Source organism: Propithecus coquereli, unplaced genomic scaffold, assembly GCF_000956105.1.
Source record: "Propithecus coquereli isolate 6110/MARCELLA unplaced genomic scaffold, Pcoq_1.0 Scaffold28, whole genome shotgun sequence".
NCBI lineage: Eukaryota > Metazoa > Chordata > Mammalia > Primates > Indriidae > Propithecus > Propithecus coquereli.
Genome location: NW_012148396.1, coordinates 11,225,749 through 11,234,982, shown reverse-complemented (window position 1 = coordinate 11,234,982; position 9,234 = coordinate 11,225,749). Strand labels below are relative to the sequence as shown.

At 62.8% G+C, this 9,234-nt stretch overlaps 1 protein-coding gene across 1 annotated transcript; it reads right to left on the bottom strand.

Moving 5' to 3' along the window:
* Positions 1 to 4,250: 4,250 nt before the first annotated feature.
* On the bottom strand, positions 4,251 to 9,033 carry THEM6 (thioesterase superfamily member 6). The gene is made up of 2 exons (XM_012648152.1): positions 8,319 to 9,033; positions 4,251 to 5,741 (listed from the first exon to the last, which is right to left on the bottom strand). The coding sequence occupies exons 1-2, from the start codon at positions 8,829 to 8,831 to the stop codon at positions 5,628 to 5,630; spliced, it is 627 nt and encodes a 208-aa protein (XP_012503606.1). The 5' UTR covers positions 8,832 to 9,033; the 3' UTR covers positions 4,251 to 5,627.
* Positions 9,034 to 9,234: the final 201 nt, after the last annotated feature.

The following is a 9,234-nucleotide window of genomic DNA, read 5'->3' as shown; positions in this document are numbered from 1 at the left end:
GGGCAGCGGCTGGGAAGGCACTCCTCAGGTGCCTCCTCTCCTGACAGGGCCTGGCTCTGCCTGCGGTGCCCTCTGCCCACAAGCCTCCACGGGCAGAGCTCACTGGGCCTCAGGCCACTCATGGGACCTGAGGGGAGAGAAGCACGCCAGGGGCGCTCTCTGCCCTGTCCCTCAAACTCCTAGAAAATAAATAAGCCAAGGGTGGAGATGACTGCTGTCCTTCCTGGGTACTGAGAACCCACAGAGCTGGCATCAGGACAGCCAGGCTGAGTCGCGGCATGTTTCAGGCACCTGACGCTGGCTCCAATCCAGGGCCTTTTGGACCCATTTCACAGATAGGGAAACAGAGGTTTAGGGGGGAAAAAGCCTCCTGGGCCGCCCTTCCTGCAAACTAACCCCACAACCTCTCAGACCAGGATCCATACCTAAGCCCAAGGAAAATCTCCTTTTCCCGCAGAAGTCCCGGCTCAAACCCTGGAGCTGTCACCTCCACCCCAGAGTGGAAAGGAAGCTCAGAGCTGGAATCCACTTTCTTCCAAGGATGGATAGGTCTAGCTCTGCCTGCCCGGCCCGAGGGGACTTCCCAGCTGTGTGCACCTTGGCCTGCTAGCACCACACAGCTCCACGGCCTCAGTCACGCCCTCTGACAACCACCTACTGTGCCCTTGGGATGGCTGAGATTAGAGGAGACTGTGGCTGGAGCTGCAACACTCCAGTGGGCATCTGGTCAGGGCTGCCCACCCCTCTCCCCAGGACTCAGTCCCAGAGGCGAGCCTCTGTCTGAGAGGATGGAGGCAGCAGCATGTCCTCAGGGGCCTTAGGACCCAGCAGACCTTGCTTTCGGGCCCCTGCTGCCCCACTGTAGGGAGGGGGTCAGTGGCAGCAAGGTGCACAAGGTGGCTGTGGGGCCTGAGCCACCCCCTCTCCAGGCCCCAGTTCCTATCCGTGTGCTCTGGGTTGGACACCTTCTAAGCTGTGCACAACTAGGCCTTGGGTTTTAAGGCCCCACAGGTCACCTAACCATGACCCTGGGGTCCTGCTGGCACCTGCTGCTGCTGGGGTGGGAGTGACATGCAGCAGGCAGTGGTCTGGCCAGCTTGGCAGACAGAGGTGCACGGGACCCCTGTAAGAGTTCACCTCTGTCCTTGAAGGGCCCAGGGGTCAGTACACACTCCCACTCTCCCACCTTCGTGCCCTCCCAGAAATACCAGGAATTCACACCCTGAGGAGCAGCTCCCAACCAGAGAGAGCTGCCAGAGAGGCCTCCTTTAAGGCGTCCCACCTGGGGCCCTCCCCACTGGCTAACACCGTGCCTGCAGGTCCCCAAGAGAGCCATTCCCTGGCATTACCGCCGGACTCCAGAGAACCCCACTGGGCACTGGATTTGGAGCCAAGGGGCTTCTCTCGGCCCAGCGTCCGCAGTGGAGCAAGGGGATAATGCTCTGGGCCCTTGGGAGATGGGGTGGGAAAGCCTTGGCGCTGGGAAGGCCAGCGCAGGACCGGCGCGGCCAGCAGAGGGCACACGCCCGAGCCCCGGAGCCTGCGCGAAGAGCCTCTCCGCCGTGCAGCCTCTGCCCCACCTGGACCTCCACCGCCAGCTGAGCCCAGCCTGGTCCTCAGGGGACCACGGGGAGCTCGGCAAGCCCTTGCCCTATGGGCTGGCCTTGAAGACCTCCTGCCCTGCCTGTCCCCGCCACTCTCCCAGGAAACGCGACGCATGAAACTGGCGGAGGCACAGGTGGAACCTGGGAGGCGCGCCCAAGTGCCGGGATAATGTGCTCTCACCACCTAGGGGACACGCGCGGCCTGAGGAAGGAGTGGGCGCCACACCCTGTGACAGCGCCAGAACGGAACGTGGGGAAAGCTGGAGGGAAAACAAGAGTTGCAAAGAAATGCGGGAGTGGGGGCGGAGAGGAGACACCCACCCCGCCCTCCCGCGCTGTGCCAAACCCCTCCCAGCAGTGGTGTGCCACGCTTGCTGTCCCAGCTGCTCCGGAGGCCCAGGCAGGAGGTTCGCTTGAGCCCAGTAGTTGGAGGCTGTAGTGAACTGTGATCTCGCCACTGCATTCCAGCTTGGGTGAAAGCGAGACCCTGTCTCTAAAAAACGAAACTAAACCAAACCCCTCTGACTTCCTAGAGAGGTAAAAGGATAGAGTATTACTCTTCTGTTGCTTTAAGAAATCACATAAACAAGGGGAGTGTAGAATGCTGGGCCATTGCCCTCCAGGCCCTCAAGGGCAGGACCCTCAGCCTCCCCAAGGGTGTCCCCAACTTGCAGGTGTTGAGTGGGGAAGTCAGACAAGATGGGCCCTCATGACACATCAGCACCTTTGGTCAGCCTCACTGAGCCACCTTGCCATGTTGGAAATTCTGCCCTAGCCTGTTTCCTTGTCCATGAGGTAAGCAATGGTCCCACTGTCCAGGGATTCCAAGAAGCCAGGCAGAGCTGCACTCCATTCAGCAAAGCCTTGGAAGTGGGGTCTGCATCCCTGGGTCCTGAGGGGGAAAAAGCAGTGATCAGCCAGCTGAGCCCAGGAGGCAGGCACTCCAGCCAGGAATGCAGCAGGCAGCGGGCCAATGTGGGCCCAGGGACACCAGGGCTGCCTCCGAGACCCCACCAAGGCAGCCTGGGCTCTGTCCACCTGGCCCTCAGAGCACACACTGCCCTCTCCCTTAGGACCATGGTCCCGGAGCACTGCCTTCCCAAGCCCCTCACTGCTTCACCAGCACCCACCGAGGGCCTCCTGGGCCTGGCACCTGGACACCGCACAAACCCCAGACACGACAGGGGGTGGGGCGCCCGGAGCTGCATCATTCCTGCAGCTGTCAGCCCAGGGGAGGCACAGAGGGATACCAGGGCCCACTCTGCGCATGGGCCAAAGCAGTGACTTTTCTCTAACTTCTCTGGGCAGCAGGCCTGTGGGATGAGAGTGGGTCCCACTGGAAGAACAAGGCACTGCCTCATTTCCAAGTCCCAGCCGCCCATTCCCTGGCCTAGGCCAGTTCCATTGCCAGGGATCAATGCCCCCTAGTCAGCAGGGCCCCTCCTTCACTCCGTGGTTGGTCCATCCTCCAGACATAAATACCAGAGAGCCCCACTGGCCTTAAACCCTCTGCTGAGCTGGCCGAGAGCCTGGCATGTTTGTTCAGCCCCTGCATGGACAGTAAAGCCCCAGACGCCTTCAGGGTGCAGCCCCCTCAGCCATCTTCGTGCCCCCAGCCACCCTGAACATCCCCTGAATACACACACTCATCCTGAGTCCAGTCACTGAGCCTGAAACTCCATGTCCGGGCAGGTGTGCCCTTCCACAGCCTAGGGACAGCCCCTGAGCAAGGGACCCACAGGGACATGTTCACATGGTACCACACAAGGCCCAGACGCCCCATCCTACAGCCTCCACCCTTCTCTCAGGTCCCAGCCAGCCATGCAGGGCTGCTGGCTGGACCACTCTGTACCTGAACCACCTGTACGCCCACCACTTCCTGTCTGAAGTCCTCTGGGAAACCTGTCCTCTGGCAAGGTCAGCTCAGGGGCCCCAGGAGTAGAGCAAGGCTTTGGCTGACTGTCCTGGCTGCAGCCGACCCGGCAACCCCACTGAGTCACTTCCCCTCTCCAGCCCTACTTCCCCATCACCGAAGCTGTTTCAAATCCAGGTCCTGCAATCGCCCACTCTTTCCCTGGCCTTTGGGGCTTGCTGCACTCTCAGGACAGGTGGCCACAGCACAGATGTGGCCCACACCCCCTCACCTGCTGTGTCCAGGGGTCCCACTTTTCCCTTCCCTCTTCAAAGGGCCTGCAGAACAGCCCCTCTGCTCTCTGCCCACCCCACTCATCAAAGCCCCTTGAACTTGGCCCCCAACTGCTACCCCTACCCTGCCCCCCCAACTCCAGGAGCCTGGAGGCCCAGGCTCAGACTCTGGCGCCCGACCTCCCAGGGCGATCCTGGGCCTCAAAGGAAGAAAACTAGAAATCTGGGACAGGCATCTGGATGGGGGCGGCAAGGCTCAAGGGCTGGGGTCCAGGAAAGGGTCAGGGCAGGAAGTGCCAGCAGCGGTCTTTGGGCAACCCCTTCCTAGCCTCAGTCCCGTGTTCTGTGGGATGCGGACAAGTCCTGCCCTGCCAGCCTGATCCCTAAGTTCATGGAGCCTGACAAGCCTGGACAGCCCCCCACACGAGAAAACACATCCCGGGAACGGCCCCTGTGGGGAAGGGAGCGGAGTTTCAGAAAGGAGGGCCTTCCCCACACTTGCACTTGACACCCTTTAATCTTGCATTTTCTTTAAACGAAACAAAAAGATTGCAGCGCTCCCATGGTGGCTTTAAGGCAAGAACAGCAGCAGCGTGGGGTTGGGGTGGGGTGGTGTCACGGGTGTCCCTGCAGCTCCTGGCTCTGGCTCAAGGGGGATTCTGGGGGTGGGCAGCAAGGAGGCAGTTCTGGGTCAAGCTGCCATCTGTGCCCTGGGCTGGCAGGGGCAGGGGCACAGGGCCTAAGCGGGCAAGCAGCAACCCCCACACCCACCCAGGCCCCAGCACCCCAGCTAGACAGGGCACCCTCTCTCTGGGAGCTGAGGGCACTGGCCAGAACCTCTGGCTGGGGACCAGCCCCTCCTTTGCCCTCAGTTTCCCCAGTTGTTAAGGACAGGGATTAGGCAGGAGCAGGCAGCCCTGGCCAGCATCCCAGCAGCCTGGTGATCCCATCAGGTGCCAGGACAGACCACTAGAGCAAGACAGGGCATGGCCCAGCAGCAGGGAAGAGGCCTGTTAAACAGAAGGCAGAGGGGCCAGGAAAACCCAGTCTTCTAGCAAGGCAGCCCTCGAGCAGGGAAGGCGGTCAGGCAGCGATGGCTCTCATGGGAAGACAGAGGCCTGGGATCCTACAGTCCAGAGAGGGCAGGGCCCAGCCCAAGGTTACACAGCATGGCCCTGATGGCCACCCACAGAGTCCCAGCCCCTGCTCTGTTCTCTCTGACCAAGGACACTCTAGCAGGAGGCCTGCTGCCTCTTCCAGAGACCTGTACCAGCTGACCCCTCCCAGCCACAAGCCCCAGCTGCCTGCCCGGCCCTCCCGCCCAGAGGCCAGTGACACCAGGGGAGCTTGGGTAACCCTGTCTGCTGTTGTCAAATGCCAGCCAATCCTCCCTCCTGCCCTCGGTCTGCCTCCAGCCCAGCCTCTGACCAACCAGACTCCACCCTGGGCCTGGCCCCCACCTCACCGGACGCCATGGGGCTGCCTGGCGAATGCTATCTCTACCCTTCAGAAGTCCAGCCCATGCCCAGGACTGCTCTGGCCTGACCCTGCCCCGCCCCTCCTGGCAGCTCTAGATGTGCTCAGGCCGCTGTGCTCCTGGCGCATCCTCCCCACCTAAGCCATAGAAGTATGGCTGGGCCAGGCCCCCCTGCCCATCCATCCCCACCCCAGGAGCAGAGCTGGGTCAGGGGGCCAATGCCACTCCATACCCTGCCCAGCCCAGGGCCCAGCACAGAGTGATGTCAGTAACTGGGGAGCCCAGCGAGTGAAGGGGGCTGGGCAGGGGCCACTCCAGCTCGGAGAGAGCCCAGCCCAGCCTGCTCTTTCTGCAGGACAGGCCACCAGACAGGCAGGGAGGGCTGGGTGTGGAGGCAGCGGTCACTGGTCCTTGTTGACATTGCGGAGCCCACTCTCGGCACAGAGCAGCTGGCTGCTGGCCATGTTGTAGGTGATCCAGTGCTGCAGGTCTTCAGGCAGCTCAGGGGGCTCCACCTGCAGAAGACAGGAGAGTGAGGCTCCTGCAGGTCACATGCTGCTATGGGGGTGAGCAGGAGCCCAGGATGTGCACCCAGCCATGCTGCTGCCTCTCACCTCTGGGTCTCTGCCTGTGCCATTTCCCACACTATGACCTCCCAGGAGTCCCCTCCCCACTGCCCGCCCCAGCTGTGCCCCAGACCCCTACCCAGCCCCTGTGCTTGTACTTTCCTTGGAGCTCTCTCCACAGGATCCTGCCTTTGCCAGGCCTGTCTCCCCAGTGGGGCCATGCTCAAGCCCTCTATATCCCCAGGCAAAAGCCCCTGAGGCTGGCAGGTTGGAGGGACTGATGGGAGACCCAGAGGAGCCAGAGGCCTCAGGAAGTCGGTGCAGGGGGAAAGGGTTGGAAGGGGATGGCATGGGAGCCACTCTCCCAGGAAAGTGCTGGATGGGGCTTATGGAGAGTGCGCCGAGGGCACTGGACCTGATCTCCAGGGCAGCTCTGGGCCCGACCACTCCATTCCCAGCTCTCCCAGCTTGGCTGCACCAGCTGCCTCCTCCTGCACACACAGCCACTATTTGGTGATGGGAGCAAGACCCTGGGCCAGGCGTGAGGGGTCAGAGCCCTTGTAGATGGGCATTGGGGACTTCCAGGATGAGGGGCGAGGCCAGGCAAATGCCTACCTGACCTCAGGGTCAGTGGCCACACAGAGGTGCTTAGAGCTGGAGCCTGGGCCTTCCTTGCAGAAGGGCCAGGACCAGGGAGGAGGAGCTGCCCAGCCCCATGGCAAGTCCTAGCAGAGCGGGGCCTGAGCTCTGCACCAACGTCTGGCTCCAGCCCAGCTCTCCCTCCCTTGCCTCAGCGCCCTGCGCTAGCCTCTCAGCACATAGAACCCTGCCCTGGACTCAGCCTGCCTTAAACCACACCCACCACTTGGGCCTGGGTCCCTCACCCACCCAGGTGCTCAGGTTAGACACCCGGGCAACTCCTGGCCACCCCTGGCCTCCAGCTGAGCCAGGCACCCACAAGATGTAAGCTCTACCTCATGAACTCTGTCCTTGCTGCAACATGGTCCTGGCCCCTCGCCTCTCACATGGACCTCACCAACCAGCCCACGTCTGACATCATGCCATCCCACGCAGAGAATTGCCCTGCCCCCCCCCCCAGCCTCCATGTCCTCACTCTCAACCTTGACAGACACCCCCTCCTGGACTCCTGCCACATGAAGGGACACAGGGCCCAGCATCTGCCTTGTGGGGGCAGAGAGGAATTTAGGCCCTTCGAGGGGGTTCCCTGACTCAACACAGACAGACCAGGGAGCTGTGCCTGTGGCCCACTGTGCAGCTTCAGGCAGTTGCCACTGCCTCTCAGAGCCTCCGTTTCCCCACCTCTGGTATAACCTCTCACGACTGAGGTGAGACTGTGTCCCTCCTCTTCTCGGGAGCTGCTGTCCAAGGCCAAAGAGGGGCAACTTCCTGCCTGAGGGTGTGGCAGGGGTAGGCAGGCCCCAGCTTCTCCCCTGAGGGCTCCAAACAACTTTTGAAAAGCCTGTCTGTGTTGGCCTGGCGCGGTGGCTCACGCCTGTAATCCTAGCACTCTGGGAGGCCGAGGCGGGCGGATTGTTTGAGCTCAGGAGTTCGAAACCAGCCTGAGCAAGAGGAGACCCCGTCTCTACTAAAAATAGAAAGAAATTAATCGGCCAACTAAAAATATATAAAAAAAATTAGCCGGGCATGGTGGCGCATGCCTGTAGTCCCAGCTACTCAGGAGGCTGAGGCAGAAGGATCGCTTGAGCCCAGGAGTGTGAGGCTGCTGTGAGCTAGGCTGACGCCACGGCACTCACTCTAGCCCAGGCAACAAAGCGAGACTCTGTCTCAAAAAAAAAAAAAAAAGCCTGTCTGTGGCAGGAGCCTGCCCTGGCAACCATGGCCACCATGGCCATCCCCAGGGCCCTGGTTGCCATGCAGTAGGCTCTGCTCTGCCAGGAGAAGCAGGCCCTGGGGAGGAGCCTTGAGCCCCAGACAGACACACGTGGCCCCTCTCTCCACCTGGAGAAAAACAGGAAGCTTTCAACTCTCCAGGACCTAGGCCTTCAACCTCAAACCCAGGTGACAGGGATTCATCCCCTCAGCAGTTAGGGCATGGAAAGAGGTCTCAGGTCCCCAGTAACCTCCTCTAACGACCACCGCCCTCCAGCCCTCCAGCCTATGTTCAGAACCAAGGACCCGAGAGAGCGGCTCGGCACTCCAGGCCACACAACAGCACCAGGACCTGCACCCCTAGGACCGGCCTGGTCTCGGCTTCTCTGTTTTGGAAGAGGGGAAGGGTGCACATGAAACTGTGAGGGGCCAGGTTAAGAGATGGGAGGAGGGGAGCACGCTGAGCCCAACTATGAAGTGTTGATTCAGGGACCCTGGGACCCCCATGGTATCAGGGAGGCAGGTTCTCGGTCCACAGAAAACGGCAGGAGCGGTATGGGGTGGGACGGGGCACCCCTAAGAGGCGCAGACAGCAGGCCTTCCCCAAGAGAGGGGGCTGGGGACTAGGAGGCCTTGGGGACCCCGCAGAACCAAGCACGGGGCGGGGCCGCTCACCCTACGTTTGCACAGGTGCAGCACGACGCGCTCCGGAGAGGTGCCCAGTACGTGCTGCCGGAAGCGCAGGAGCGCGCACACGAAGTCGTCACGCAGGCTGACAAAGCGGGCCTCCAGGTAGAAGGCGCGGTCGTCCCAGCCCAGCAGGCGCGTGCGCACATCAAAGGGCTCGAGCAGGCGCAGCGAGCGGCGGTAGCGCGCGCACGAGGCGGCCAGCACGGTGTGCGCCCCCAACTCTCGCAGCGCCCCGAGCACACCGCAACGGGTCAGGTGCGTGGCGCGCGCCACGTCGGCCTCGCGCAAGTAGCGCGCGTTGTTCATGTGCAGCATCAGGTCCAAATCCGAGGGCAGCACGCGGCCTGGGAAGCGCTGCTCCGCCAGCAGGTCGCGGACTCGCGGCTGCAGCAGGCGCGCGCGTAGCACGGCGCACGGCACGCGCACCAGGTACCAGCCGTCCAGCAGCGCGAAGAAGGCGAGCGCCAGGGCCAGCAACGCCACCAGCAGCACCGGCATCGCGGCGACAGCGCGCGGTGCGCTTGAGCCCACCGCGCTAGTGCCGGCCGGTACTCGCTGCGCCGCTGCTCGCCGCCCGGCCGGCCCGTCTGGGAACCCGCAGGCGCAGCGCGGCCGGAGCGAACCACTTTGGCAAGCCGGCTGAGGGAGGCGCTGTGTCCCCCCCTCGCGCCCTCATGGTCCGTCCCGCCTCCCGTGCCTGCGCCGCGGTCGCTTTCCTCCGGCGGGGCGGGGCGTGCTGAGCGCCACAGCGGCGTCTGGCGGCCGCGCCCAGCGCTGCAGGCGCAAGGGTGTCCTGGCCGGTGCGCAGCGTCTGCGCGTGCGCAGCGTCTGCGCCTCCGCCGCGAGTGCCAGATCCCGGCGCGTCTCTCGCTGGCGGGGAAGACACGGACCAATCCCAGAG

What these genes read in the sequence shown, in the direction of transcription:
- THEM6 (XM_012648152.1), bottom strand. Translation starts at nt 8,831, where the DNA reads ATGCCGGTGCTGCTGGTGGCGTTGCTGGCCCTGGCGCTCGCCTTCTTC. An exon ending in TGCACCTGTGCAAACGTAGG is followed by an intron (nt 5,742 to 8,318) that starts GTGAGCGGCCCC and finishes TGTCTTCTGCAG; the next exon opens with GTGGAGCCCCCTGAGCTGCC.